Raw genomic sequence first — 15,146 nt, 5'->3', positions numbered from 1 at the left:
AAAATCTATTAAGTAGTACGAAAAATGTTAAATAACAGTATGAAATTGAAAACAGCTATGCGCAAAAAAGTCCTTTTTCAAATCTTGTAGAGTCATTAGGATTTTTTTGGAAGCAGGAGTCTCAAAAAGTATGCAATGCTTTCTCCAGGAATCAAACCTCGGATCTGTCGATTACCGGCAAGTGTGCTGACCCTTACACCACGAAGGCACGCTAAGAAGGCTTAAGAACTACCTTATATACGACCCCTTTTAAAGGACGATTGGCGATTAGGGTACCCAATCGCCAAATCCTGGTGGTGGAGAATCATCATTCACTTTTAGTTCATTTTTAGTTCAGGCGCCTCTGCAGAGACATTAGTATATTTGGAAGTAGGAGTCATGAAAAATAAGCAAAGCTCTCACCGGAACTCGAACCTCGGACCTGCACCACAAAGGCATGCTAAGAAGGCGGGAGAAATACCTTATAAACTATATAAGGGTTAATTCCTTATTACTTTTCCGGACGGGAAAGGTGGTCTGGTAATGAAAAAAATTACGTTATCGAACTTAACATTTTAAGACTTTTGATCAAGAGAAATCTGAAGAAAGGAGAATGCACTAAAACCTCTGAAATGAAGTAAAATGCAGATTTCAAACTTTTTCAAGTGTGATAACTATCAAGAAATAACAAACGAAGTAATAATTTTGGAAAACTTCTACATTTACTCTATGAAATAAATGCACAACAATGAAAAATTCCAACCCCTCATTGTTTCAGGACACTGAAAAGACAACAAAATTTATAACTCATTTAAAAGAGAATTTTTAAAAGTATTGATGAAAGCTTTCCTGTTAAAATTAACAAAAAAAAAAAAAAAAAAAAAAAAAAAAAAAAAAAAAAAAAAATCTGAAATGTTTCAGATTTTAAATTACGTCCAAAGGGGCGTTTTTTAACATTTTGTGTGTTACCTTTCTTTATTAAATATCATGTTCCTCGCACTTAAACCATAAGATCCAGTGCAACAGCAATATCGCAAAATAGTTTTAAAACGAGCATATCTTTAGAATTTCCGATACAGAGACTCACGCGCTGGAGATAAAAATGTTTTTTCTGCACAACGTTGCCATTGCTCGCTTTGAAATCCTTGAGTTTGTTAATCAAAAATTCGTCAAAGTTTTAAAAAATAGGAAATCGATCATAAAACAAATTTCAAATTTCAAATTTGGTCTTCCGCATGCTCATATTCATTGGAGGATTACGTTATTCAAAATTCGATGACTCTATGTACCGTTGTTTTATCACAATACGAGAAATATACATACATTTATGCAGATTTTTCATTATTTAATTTCTTCAAATATAATGCAGGACTCTAACATTTTGTGGCAACAGTTTGAAAAGTGAACCGACATTTACGAGTCCGACGCAAAATGCCAAAACGAAACTAATAGTCCTTCGGGATTCAAATCCCTTTGGACTAAAAAAAAAAAAAAAAAAAAAAAAAAAAAACTAGTCTGAAACGTGACACGAATATTTTTTTTTAGATATTGTAATGCTCTAGCTTAAATAAAGTTCTTTGACTGCTAGAAACTAGTAGAACTGAGTAGTGACTATTCGCTAAGTTTTTGTAGTGTAAATAACAACTCCGAAGAAGGGTTAAAATACAGTTGATTTGAACTTAACTTATTTACAAACTGTCCCTCTTAGGCGCACAGGAAGCCAACACTTTGACTTGAACTTAAAATAGAAAATGTAAAATTAAATTAAGATTAAATAGTGCTAAAAAGCCTAATCTGCACAGAGTTGTTACCGCGTAGTTGGCTCCTGACACTGACGACTTTCCATTCCAGTATGAAACATATGCAACAACTTTCAAAAAGGAATTTAACAGTGGATTTTTTTTTTACATATTTTTTTATGCAAATAGTGATGCGCTGTATAAAAAGACACATATTCTTTCATTAATATTACAAATATTTCCCTAAAAATCACTAAAAAATAACTTTTGTACTTCATTATCTTTCTCTGATACTTAATAATATGCATACAATTTCATACACCCACTTAGGAATTTCAGTAATTTTATATATTTTTTTCTATGGCAAAATTATAACTCTTTTGCATGTTCAAAGTTCTGAGAACAATTTAAGACAGTTCTGAACATATTTACGAGAACTGAAATGCGGGAGAATTTTCTTGTCTAAGACTCAGTTTTGATATTTTATAAGAACGTCAATTTCGTAAGACAGTTAAATGCATAAAAGATACGAAACCATGTAATACACATCAATGTACGGGTAACAAGCCAAAATACTTAAACTTTTCGCTACGAATTGCAAAAAATTAATCCGTTTTCTATCCAAGAGAACAAAATATGTTATAAATGAGGTAAATTTAGCATTTGGGATTTTTCTGAGAAACGGTTTTCAAGCCAACCGTTTCTCAAAAAAATCCCAAATCTCCGTTTCGCCGGCGCAAATCTCGCCAAGCAGACTTTATTGGCGACAACATACAGTGTACACATAAAAAATGTTAACAAATGTTAGTTCTAAGCATTTTTTATTTTGAAGGCATAAACATTTTAATATCTTTTAAAATTTTGTAAAAAGCCAATAAATAAACACAATAAATTTGTAAAAAGTTATCAATTTAAGAATTTACTATGCTTTCATGGTTCAATATCCTGATTCGCCTTTTCATATCACGTGACCCAAAGTGATCTCATCTCACGTAAACTACGCCGAAAAAAATCTAGTTCTCTCAGTAATTATCTACATTAATTTCAAGTTAAATCTTAATTTGGAACACAAGTTTAAATGCAAGAATTATTTCAGTTCGTACGAATAGCTTACTCAGAAATTATGTAAAATCGTAGTGCTTTACTTCGCTAGTGCATTCTCATTAGAATGGATTAATTTAACCCTCGACTTTGCCTTTTCTATACTTTCGGCTTCGGGTGAGCGGTGTGATTGCATCCTAATTGACTTAATTACCGCGAATGGCCTCACGGCATAAATTGAACTATCTGGTAAAAATTCTATGTAATTGCATGCCAGTATTGAAAGAAACAATCAAGCTGATAAGAAATGGTTGAGAATTGTTTTGAAAATGAGGCGTAAAAGGTTACCAGCGAGGATATTACGTTTGGCATCAACTGTACCATTATTGGCGACTTTAACACCTGCCCCGGCAAAACGGAAAAGTACCGAGTTCAGTTTTCCTATCGACTTCGGTGGACAGAAGAAAGAGATATTAGTTGAGATACTAAACAAAAAGAAACGTAAAAGAAAATTCAGATTTGGGTTATTTCAGTGAGGAAAATACTCTGCGCAGTGTGTTTTCATCATCGAAAGTCTTTTGGAGAGGATAAAATGTAGACCCTACTGAAGACGAAGTAGCGAATTCTCGCTATGTCTTGAAAAACAGGTGACTGCCGACGAAGGTTATAGCAACCTTTTTATTTTAACTAGAGTGAATAAAACATGCACTCATTCGGTCTTCACAATTTAACTACCACTTGTGGCTAAGTAACTTAAACACAAAATAGTATGTACAATCACAATGAATTAAATTTTAGCTACACGATTGGCTCTTACTTCAATCTAAATCCGCTTTATAGGCTGCACACTGCAAAAGCCGAGCCTAGAATATTAATATAATTAACATAAGTACCTAGCACCAAGTATTCAACAACAGAGGTACTTGCAAACACGGCGGCATAAACTCACAACTAACTCTTCTACCGCGAACTCTAAAACTCTGCTACTTAAATACTGTTTCCGAGCTCCTTTGTATTTGCATATAAGTCAATTTAAATTTGCATTCCGGCAGGATATTGAAATCAAAAGGGAAAAGAATGTTTCTTAAAATAAAAATAATTGATTAGTACAAAATAAGGTCTTGGCAAAACAAACTAGAATTAAGAATTCTACCAGCAGTTCAGATTAGGGAAGAGTTCTTGTTTCCCCTTCATGTAAAATGAATGTCAGAATTTATATGGGACAGATTTACTTTCATGGCAACCAAAAATTATATTGGGTTAATTTGCAGCTTGAAACCGTACAGAATACGGCCGCGAGGAATAGAAATCCTTGAGTTAGCTTGAAGTTTGCGAGCATGCATTTTGTAAAAATACTTGAATTTGAATAAAATTTACTGATTTGATTTTTGAGAACAAATTTATTCAATGAAAATTATCCAGTTACCATGCAATATTGAAACTCCCAATATTCGAATGAAACTGAATATTCACGTGAATTTTGTGTATATATTATAACCTTATTACCCGAGTTATTGTTCAGTTTACTATACGTTGAGCAAAATTCAACATAATATTTAAACGAACATATTTAAATTAATACAATATTGATTATTTCTATGACAATTTTTTATTTCAAGAATAAGAGTTAACCAAACATGGAACATGATTTGGCATAAGCGAAAAAGTAAATTCAGAAGAACTTGTGGTACATAAAAGTACTAAAATTAGAATAATTAATTGTGAATAGAACTTATAGGAATAGAGGCTTTCAAGTTCAAAAATTAACTGATTAATCAACTTAATTTAGTTAAACGCTGATTAACCGAATCTTTCACAGAACGATACATAACAGCAAATACGTATAATTAATTCAATAAAAAGTAATGCCTTATATATCTCTTCGGAATAGAGAGGAAAATTAACTGGATTCCAGAAATTTAAAAGCAAACTCTCACTTTATTACCTCCAAAAATGACATACAAGGACCTAATAAAAACGACCATAAAAGACTTTCTCTCTCTTCAAATATTTATTCCTTTTGCTTCATAAGTATTCTTAAAAATTATTTTTTTTTTCAAAATTACATTAATTGTAATGAATAACACTCATAAACATTAGTTTATTCTTAAATTTCTTACACATGAAATGCATAAATTTCTTTGAATATGAATCTTAAAAGGTTCTCGAATCTATTGAATCCCTTCTCCATATATGATTAACAAGAAAAAAAGTTATAAGTTATTAAGATGTAAAGACATTAGGTTATTTCGAAGCAGGAGAGATGAAAAATGTGCAACGCCTTCGCCGGGAATCGAATCACGGATCTCTGGAATACGCGCCCAGCGTGCTGACCACTACACTACGAAGGCATGCTAAGAAGGCGGGAGAAATACCTTATATACTCCCCCTTTTAAAGGGCGACTGGGGTTTAGAGACCCATTCGCCAAATCCTGGGTGCGGAGATTCATCACCCACCACCTTTTTTTTTAGTTTGGGCGCCATTGTAGAGACATTAGGTTATTTGAAGCAGGAAGACGTGAAAAATGAGCAATGCCTCGCCGGGTATCGAATCACGGACCTCTGGAATACGCGTCAAGCGTACAGACCACTACACCACGAAGGCACGCTAAGAAGGCAGGAGAAGTACCTTATAAAGATGCTGCAAATAAAATATCCAATTTAATCTCCGGAATGTTGAAGTTCTTCCCTTAATCATAATTTAAGAAGGTATATGAATAACAGAACAAATATTTTACATGTTTACGAATCTTTTAAAATCAAGTAAGAATAGAGAGGGAAGGGCAAAGAAACGTACATTTTCCTTTGATGCCAAAATAACGCAAAACAGCGCTGTCCTCCGTTTCTTCAAGAACACGAACATCTTTGGTAACATCTGACGGGAAATATATTAACTGCTGATGGATTCGATTCCAAATACTAGGCTCCTTATGTACTGGCTCTTCACTATGTAACTCAGCTCCTCGTGACCGTATTAAGTCTTGCCACTCCGAAAGAGCTTTAGCAGTACGTACTTCAATGGAAATATCACTTCCAACTTTTGGAAGAGTTTCCTGTACTTCTGGTATCTGCGCAGTACTTGTAGCCGCATCTTCAGCGACTGAAAACGAATTAAAAGGTCTCTTTAAATATTTTAAAATTTTAAATATAAAGAAATCAAATTTACATTCAAAATATCAAATTCCGATTAAAATACAGTTTAGACTGCTTAAATATACTTTTAGAACCTAGTTCTACAAATTGGAAATACCAAATACAGGGTGAATCTGAACAAGAGGGCAAAACTTTAGGGAGTGAAAGAAGCCAGGAATACGAGCAATATTCGTCATAAAATGTATCGTCGGAAAGCAAGCGATGAGAAGTTACAGGGTGAGAAGTTACAGGGTTTTCCACTTAATTAACACACGAATGGGAGGAGATACTTCAGAAAACATTTTGTGAACAGAACATGGTCGTATTTCTCCCGCTTTCTTAGCATGCCTTCGTAGTGCAGTGGTCAGCAGGTTCGGCGCGTATTGGAGAGGCTCGTGGTTCGAGTCCTGGCGAACGTTTTGCTAATTTTTCATGACTCCTGTTTTCAAAAAATACCTAATGTCTCTAAAGTGGCGCCCGAGCTAAAATGTGGTGAATGATGACTCTTCACCACCATGATCTGGCGATTCGGACCACTAAAACACCAGTCACCACTTAAAAGGGGAAGTATATAAGGTATTTTTCCTTACTTCTTAGCATGCCTTTGTAGTGTAGTGGTCAGCACCCTCGACGCGTATTCGAGAGGCCCGTGGTTCGATTCCCGGCGAAGTTGCTAATTTTTCATGACTTCTGCTTGCAAAAAATACATAATGTCTCTACAACAGAAATTGCTCAAAAGACGTTCCGCCAGGTGTAATGAAGGCTTCGCACCTGCGGGATAGGGGATTGACGCACATTTGCAAAGACACTGATCATTTCCCGAATATCGCCGGCTAAAACGGCGATCCTGGCGACTATATCAATATTGGTTTCAGTGGGGCACTCGTAGATTACGCTTTTCATATGGCTCCACTGGGAAAAGTCCAAACACGAGAGATCCGGTGATCTTGGTGGCCAAGCTAGGAGAACCAACTCGACTAATCCATTGTTCTGGGAATTTCGTGGTTCGCATAACCAACAATCCGCTCGGCAATTCACGGTATAAAATGACGTTGAGTGAGAAGACTGACCCTTTTTAGACCATTTATTTACAATGCCATCTAGCGGCTCGCCGTTTGAGTTCCAACCATACATTTTATAGCGAATATTGCTCGTATAGTTACCTTCTATCACCCCTAAAGTTTTGCCCTCTTGTTTAGATTCACCCTGTATATGGATATGTATGGTGTTTGTAAACAAATTTTACTGCATAATACTATACAAAGACACAATTAACAAAGGTAAGCTTTCTTACTGCCATCGCAAGTACACTGCTGGCCGCCATTAAAATTGCGACACGAGGAAGGAATGATCTGACGAATGTCAAAATCACTTGAAGAGAAGAAGATGTTGGGATATGCAAATGATTAGCATTTCAGCGCATTTAGACGGCGCAGGAGGAAGAACAGAGATCTGAAAGAAAAGTTGTGTAGTAGATATCTCATTCGGAAAACACTTTGTAAGCTCGGGGTTTGCTCAGAATATCGTGTTATGCCTCGAATAATAAGAAGAAATGCTTACCAGCGAGTGTCAGAATTCGATAGAGGCAGGATCGTTGCTTATCAAGAGTGCCGATTATCGATCCGTGATTTCGCCCGTCGCAGTGGTCGACATCCAGCCACTGTCATGCGAATATGGAATCAGTCGGTTACTGAGGGCCATACTGAGCGGCATGCAGAATCTCAACACTTTTCCTTGACTAACGCCAGAGAGAACATTGTGAGGGTCAGCCCTGCAACACCGTACGGCTACATCACGAATCATCAGTCAGGAAATGGGCATGTTTGCAGCGCGTCCATGTTGCAGCGACGCATCCACTCATACGGTGCGTAGACATTTGCAGCAGGGTGGCCAACCAGAACGGCGACCGCTTTTCATATGGCGACCATTACTTCAGCTTCCCCTGGCAATGCAGCATAGAGAGAGATGGCGCTCTTGTGTGCCGAACGACAAAACTGGATACAGGAGTGGCAAAATGTCATCTTTTCCGGACGAGTCCCTTTTCTGCGTGCAGTATTCTGATTTCTGTATACGTGTTTGGAGGCTTCGAGGAAACCGCACGTCTCCTGCTTGCATTCGATATCGGTATAAGGGCCCTGCACCTGGTGTCATGGTTTGGACAGCCATTGGATACACGATACGCACATCTCTGGTTCGGATCGACGATAATTTGAACGCAGATGAGTACATTTCTGACATCTTACCGCCTAGTGTTTGTGCCCTATAAACGAAATCTTCCAACAAGATAATGCAAGACCACATGTTGCACGTCGTGTTCCGACCATCCTCGGTTCACCGCTACACAGATTATTCAATTGCTGCTCCAGCCTGCACGTCTCCAGATCTGTCATCCATTGAAAACATCTGATCATGATTCGCTAGGAGATTGACCCGCCACCCCTCTTCAGCTAATACGGTTGATGAAGTGTGGCATAGACTTGAAGCACTATGGAATGAGTTGCCCATTTCCGTCATCCAATCCCAGTTCGACTCCATGCCTAACCGGTTAAGGGCCGTTTTAGCTGCCAGGGGTGGCAGCTGTTTCTACTAATTTTGCACCCCTTGTAAATCCCCAAACTGCTTGTAAATTTAATCATTTTTTCTTCATGCCATATTCTTTAGGTACAATAAATATCTTTTTTTGTATTTGCTTTCCTTCATGGTGTTGCAATTTTAATGGCCAGCATTGTATTTTTGGATATAACAATATTTTTAATTAATTTTAATAATAAGGAATGCTTAAGATTTAATTATTTTTTTAAAAAAGAACAACTCAAGTTCACCTCTTCCCACAACAAGAGCGGCTTAATTCAAACAATATTTCATGGATTTCTGAAATCAGAAATACATTTCAAGTATTTTAGAAATTTATAGCTATTAGAAATGAGATAATTTCATAGTACTCAGAACTTTTAGTTAAATATAAAAAAAAATGCAGTAAATTAATTCTTGTTATAAATATTTAAAGAAAAAAATTTATGTTGAGGGAGTTTCTAGGGTGTTCCGATGTTTTGAATATGACAGTAATTTTTGGACGCATTCCAGTGCTTGCTATTTCATAGAAATCTCGTCTCAGTTTTTAATCATTTTCTTATAATGCAAGAGAAAATATTGAGGAATAGCAGTTAAGTTCTTTCCGAAAACAAAACTGGCTTATTGAGAGTTAATCGAAGCTGTATAAAACTATAGTGAAGATTTTATGAGGGTGTTGTGATGCCACCCATATTGTTCTAAATCAATTACACTGTTTGGTGTAAGTTTTATTTTATCAAAACGGTCAGTGGAAAAATATGCAAGTACCGTACTTTACTTATATAATGTGATTAATTAAAATTAAATTTTTATTTTATGCTAATCTTTTCAAAATTAAACGATATCGGAAAGGTTTAAGTTATATTTTTTTAATTTATTTGAATCTTTTTAAATATTCCAATGCTTAATTTATTTAAATCTTTTATAATAAATTTTAAATAATTAAACTTTGCGATTTTTTTTCTGCATTTTTATATTTCAACTCTATTTAAACGAACTCGAATATTATTAATATAAATCATGATTAACAGATCTTAATATCTTCAATGTAATAAATGTCAAATGCAACTACATATCAAACAATTGAGCTTCTTTTGCAGTTAGATGCAATGCATATACGGTAAGGCTGCGCAAGTCGTACCACTTATCTTTGTGCTCATTGTTGTAATTATTTATATAAATAAATTAATTGAGAAGAAAAAGCTTTATTATAATTGTCCAATTTTAAACGCAGTACGACTTAAGTTATAGGTGATATGGCTTGAAATACTGCTTGTCGAAGTCTGCAGTTAGATGCAATGCATATACGGTAAGGCTCCCCAAGTCGTACCACTTATCTTTGTGCTCATTGTTGTAATTATTTATATAAATAAATTAATTGAGAAGAAAAAGCTTTATTATAATTGTCCAATTTTAAACGCAGTACGACTTAAGTTATAGGTGATATGGCTTGAAATACTGCTTGTCGAAGTGTTATTAAGTTAATATTCATAAATTTTATGAATTTTATTTTAGACTATGTGGAATTTTATTGTAATAAATATCCACAACGATGACACAAGATATTAACACCACACACAATTTTTATTTTTTTCATAAATCCTACGATTGATACCTACTTTTTCTTAGAGATACGACTTACGCAACCTTACCCTATATATCCGTGTTTCAAAAAATGAAAGCGATGGCTATTTATATATTTCTAGAACTACACGTTAAATACAATAATTGGAATTTCTCTAAAAGGTAAGGTCTACTGTACTTGTCTGAATGCACTCCTCAGAAGTATCAGGAAATACACTTTTTACTATTTCTAGAAGGCCCTGTAGTAGGAAATCCATCTCAGTAGCAACTGTAGGTGGACCTGTAGAAGTACTAGTTGAAACCAGAACTGGCTCAGGAGTTATAGCAGTATTTGTATCTGCATCTTTGTGCCATTTACCAATCCTGAACACTGAAGAAGGTTCATCTGTGGAAGTAGTAGCTGTAAATTCTTCCGTGATATCAGTGTTTGTAGCTGCATTTTTGGGCGATTCTAGAACACTGTAAATGATTTTTACAATAGGTTCAATCACATCATCTGCTGAAGAAGTAGGTGTAATCGCTCCTATAATACCAGTATTTGTAGCTGCATCTTTGCACAACATTGGGAATTCTATGTCTTCTGAGGAGGAGGAAGAAGAAGCAGCTTCCGTGATGATGCCACCGTAGGTCTCTATAAATGACTTCGGAAAATAAGCTACTGGGTCATCATCTGAGGGACCAAAAATCTCGTCTCTAAGCTGCTTTAGATAATCAATGGTAATACCACTACCCGTAGCAGCAGCAGTAGTAACAGCTGTGGTTGTTCCTGTAACGAAAGAAATGGTCTCTAAAAATATTTTAAAACTTAAAATATACAAAATGAGAAATCAAAGTTATGCTCAGAATTTAAAATACAACATAATTTGCTCCTTTAAGAGCGTACGACTTTTATTATTTTAATTAACCAGTTATTATGAATTAGACCTTAACTGTCACATTTTCCTTCCATTTCCACGCCAGAATGCAAATTACTTCGCGAGTATTGAGGTTTTTAGATTATAAGAATCAGCGTGTTCTGCCTCTCGAGGCCACACTCAAATAAGATTCATAGTCTTCGGCCTTACATTATAATTGCTGGTATTTGAATATCTACGCCGGTTAGATTTGAAAGCCAACTTCGCGTTAAATTGAATTGTGTAGTGTTTGAATACGAGCTTATTTTAAATTTGAAAGAACTGTTACTTTAAGTTACATTGTTACTGGCGGCTCTAGTGTAGAATTGGGCGCCCTTCGATTAGCGACAATTTTTTTTTTTTTTTTTTTTTTTTTAATTTTGGCGATGAAACCTCCCTTCTGGTTACCGTGATAGTTTTAACTTTATTTTAGCTTCCTGATTTTATTTAAATGAAAATAGATTGATGTGTACATGGACAAATTTAAGGCGGTGCGCAATGCATAGTTTGTGCAATTCTAGGATGTTTTTTAAGTGAAAACAGATCGATGTGTACATGGACATAATGTTTGTGCAATTCTTTGACTTCTTATTTTGGTTTCGTGTAGCGGCCGTCTTGAAATTGTGCCTTCCTGGCGCCGATCTTGGTGTCAAAAAAGAATCGCCAAAAAACAAGGGGCAACCAATTGGAAACTTTTACCCAAGTGGTTGGTTGAATTGTAAGCACGAGTTGTGCTTACATTTTTCAAGCCACGATTTAATAAAAGGATCTTTTTCAATCCTTCTCAATTATCTAGCGATAATTCACTGTCAGTCTGTCTAAAGTTTGGTTACAATTTATGGTTGCTGAAAAGGCTGAGCTTTATAAGAGTTTGACTAGTTTTATAATTCCTCAATCTACTGCTTGAATGTACACTGCGCAAAAAGAAAATGGGACAGTTCTATACCTCCCGTTCTATTAGGCCGATTGACGAAATTCAGCTTGCGTTTTTCATGTCTCGAAAGCGCGACTTAGGATATTTATTAGATTTATATATAGCATTGTTCTAATATAGTATTTTGATACAAAATCGAACTTTTTCTAAAATGACATGCCATTTTTTTTTTTTCATATTTCGATTCTACGACTCAAATTATGCCAAACTGCCAAGTTTTGTAAAAATCGCACGGGTAGTTTTTACCAACGCACGGGTAGTCATTGACCAACAGAGCCCACCAGCGGCTGAGCGGTCTAAGTCGCTGATTACTGGTAGTTCGGTCCGTGGTTCGAATTCCGGCGAACGGGGTGGCTGCATGGGCATTTTCGGGGTTTTCCCCATGTTTAACGTGTATACGAGTCAGTTTTCCTTAACAAGTCCTCCACGAAGATATTCCTCCCTCAAGGCAGATAGCCCTCTAGTGCTTTGCCGTTATCAAATAAACCGAAACATCATCGACCAACAAAAGGCATGAAGTGATTTAGGTCAATGTGACTTCTTCTTTTTAACTGTGATGATGACATTCAGTCCCAAATTTAGCATATTTTGCACCCTAGATGATTAGGCTAATTGGGTTCCACACTAATTAAATATCTTAATAAATCAAAGAAAACTATACCTTTGCTAGTCTGCAATCTTCTGTGAGGACACAGTGGATGGCACATATTGAATATATCGCAGAGATTCCGTTCTAGGATTAGCTGAGTCACATGGTCGTCCTCGACCTTGTCCAGAGCCAGATTAGGTCTTGTTGCAGTACGCTGATAGGTATTTTCATGTTCTCTTATGAGAGCAGAAGGAATAGTTTCCTCAGAAGTAGACTGAAGATAATCATATAGTAGTACTTCTAACTGTTGCCGTGCCCGTAATCTCTCAGCGATGGTGGTTGTTGCAAATACATCATCCGTGGAAGTACCCGTTGTGACGACATCATCTCTTTTAGCCAATACAGCGACATTTGTGAAAGAACGATATCGAACCGGCCATTGCGTAACGTCATCACCAAACCAAAAACAGAAGAAATCGTGCCAGTATTTCAGGATTTTGGGCTCTTCCTTTCGTATAGGAATATTCGTAGTTGCAGTTTTGGTAGAAGTAGGTCTGGAAACTTCTTCCATGTTAGTACTTGTAGTAGCTTCCGTAGTAGTTGTTTCTGCAAAGATTGAACTGGTCTTTAATTATAGTTTATAGTATAAACACAGAGAAATCGGAATTATACCCAAATTCGTAAAATTCAGTATATTTTGTAACACGTTTACCGATCTATACAACAACGAAAGTAACGCATTCTAGTTAACCCTTTGACTACTAACAGGACATACAAGTCCCAGTAAAAGTTTAAAAATTATTGCTGGGTCGACGATTGCTAAGAATCTCCTGAATGTTGGGGATTATCTTCCAACAATTGGAAAATCACCACTACTGTGCATGTTATACACAAATGAACATAGAGAAAAGAATAAATATGAGTCGCCGAATGTGTAATGTTGCGTTATGAAAAGAATGCTTTACCCTGTACCATATGATGTACATATATCTCATATAATAAAGATTTCCAGAATAAAATAGGTGTGCTTATAGTACGTCGATCGCTACGCATGGGACATATGTGTCCTACCATTAACTACGGCTGGGACATATGTGTCCCAGTCTTTGGCTTGAAAATCGTTTGTTAAAAATTCCAGATGCTAAATTTAACTTAATTATGAAATATTTAGTTCACTTGGATAGAAAGCGGGATAATTTTTTAATTCATAGTCAAATGATTAAAATGCCCTTTATAACATCCAAAGTCAAGCAATGTAAAAGGACAAAGCTAGCGGCATTAGCAAATTCTAGAACAAAAGAGTTTAAAATTCTTGAAAGTGTAGCAACCCTGCAAAAAACAGAAACAAAAGGAAATGAATTAAATCAAGGCATTCATATCACTTTTGGTGGAGATCCAAACGTAAAACATATCGACTGAGTTGCAGAAATTGAAATTTAAATGTCAAAAACCCTACACCGGTTCATTCTGAATGATCCCATTTCGACCTAGGAAGACAGCCGAACATAAACTAAATCTGAGGCAGATAGCCCTCGCGTGCTTTGTCGTAAACAAATAAACCAATCCTTACAAACTCTGTCATCTCTGCGGCAATAATGACTGTGGATGGCTCATTTCGAAGTGCATCCCTGTCACATTTTCACTGATTAACACAAAAATTATGTCGCTTAAAGTTCATACACATTGGTTGCTTTTACCCACCATCCTCAAAAAAAAAAAAAAAAAAAAAAAAAAAAAAACTCCTCTCGAAGTCCTCTCAAATCACTCTGACATCATAAAACAACTGATGAGTTTGCCACTCGCTTAAACTACGTTAAACATGAAGGCGCTAACAAAACAATGTGACTATAAAAGATTAACGCAAAAATATAAAACATCTTATTACAAAAAGAAATCGTCTTCGTAGAAGATAGAAATTAATTTGAGATCCAACAGTCAGAATAGAATTAAATCGCATCAGCAAGAAAATTAAAACAGAAATTAAACCGAAAATTGGGAAGAAAAAGTTGCAGATGTAGAACTAAATGATGAATTTTTCTGGAATTTTTTCTGGTTCCTTCTGAACAACCACAAGTGTAGTCAGACGTCACTATGCATACTCGGTTGTTGACCAAGTAAGAGCATTCTCGAAACATTTAGAACAGCAATTTACTTATAAGATGACATTAGTAGACACACAGGTCAACACGCAAGATGAGAATTTGTTGATTCCTGGACCATCAAGCTCTATTCCTGATCTCACTACTCCTGGTGAAATTCAAAATTTAGTTCGTAAGTCGGACTTAACTGTAACTGTTGTAAGCCTTGACAAATTTACCAACAAGATGTTGGATAACCCGAATTTCAATATCATCGCCATATTCAGTAAAACTGTCAAAGCCTGTCAGATGCTAAATTATCTCCCCAAATCTTGGAAAAGTGTTATTTTTTCCTCCTCAAGCCTGGAAAGGAGAACACCCAAATGAAGAATTTCCGAGCTATAAGTCTGCTTTCCAATTTCAGCAAAATCCTCAAAACATTATTTAAAAAATAATGAATCCATATTGTCAGCTACTTCCCTCCCACCAGTATGGATTTAGGAAGCAACTGTTTAATTCAAGGCAGCTTTTCAGGCTGGTCGAATTTATCGCTGCAGCTCTGCACTATAAGAAATGCAAGACCCTTTTTATACTAGACATGGCGAA

At 35.9% G+C, this 15,146-nt stretch overlaps 1 protein-coding gene across 1 annotated transcript in view; it reads right to left on the bottom strand.

The window, feature by feature from the left end:
* LOC118184820 (uncharacterized) overlaps positions 1-15,146 on the bottom strand; it is a 36,449-nt gene that overhangs the window by 15,108 nt on the left and 6,195 nt on the right. Inside the window, exons 3-5 of the mRNA XM_035354547.2 lie at positions 12,535-13,068; positions 10,225-10,812; positions 5,557-5,859 (exon numbers count right to left, since the gene is read on the bottom strand). Of these exons, the coding sequence (XP_035210438.2) occupies positions 5,557-5,859; positions 10,225-10,812; positions 12,535-13,068 (1,425 nt within the window). The remainder of the gene's footprint in view (positions 1-5,556; positions 5,860-10,224; positions 10,813-12,534; positions 13,069-15,146) is intronic.

The sequence above is a fragment of the Stegodyphus dumicola genome, chromosome 8, assembly GCF_044657685.1.
Source record: "Stegodyphus dumicola isolate Sdum_Otavi_A_Nest chromosome 8, ASM4465768v1".
Taxonomy (NCBI): Eukaryota; Metazoa; Arthropoda; class Arachnida; order Araneae; family Eresidae; genus Stegodyphus; species Stegodyphus dumicola.
This window is presented reverse-complemented; position numbering and strand designations above follow the sequence as displayed.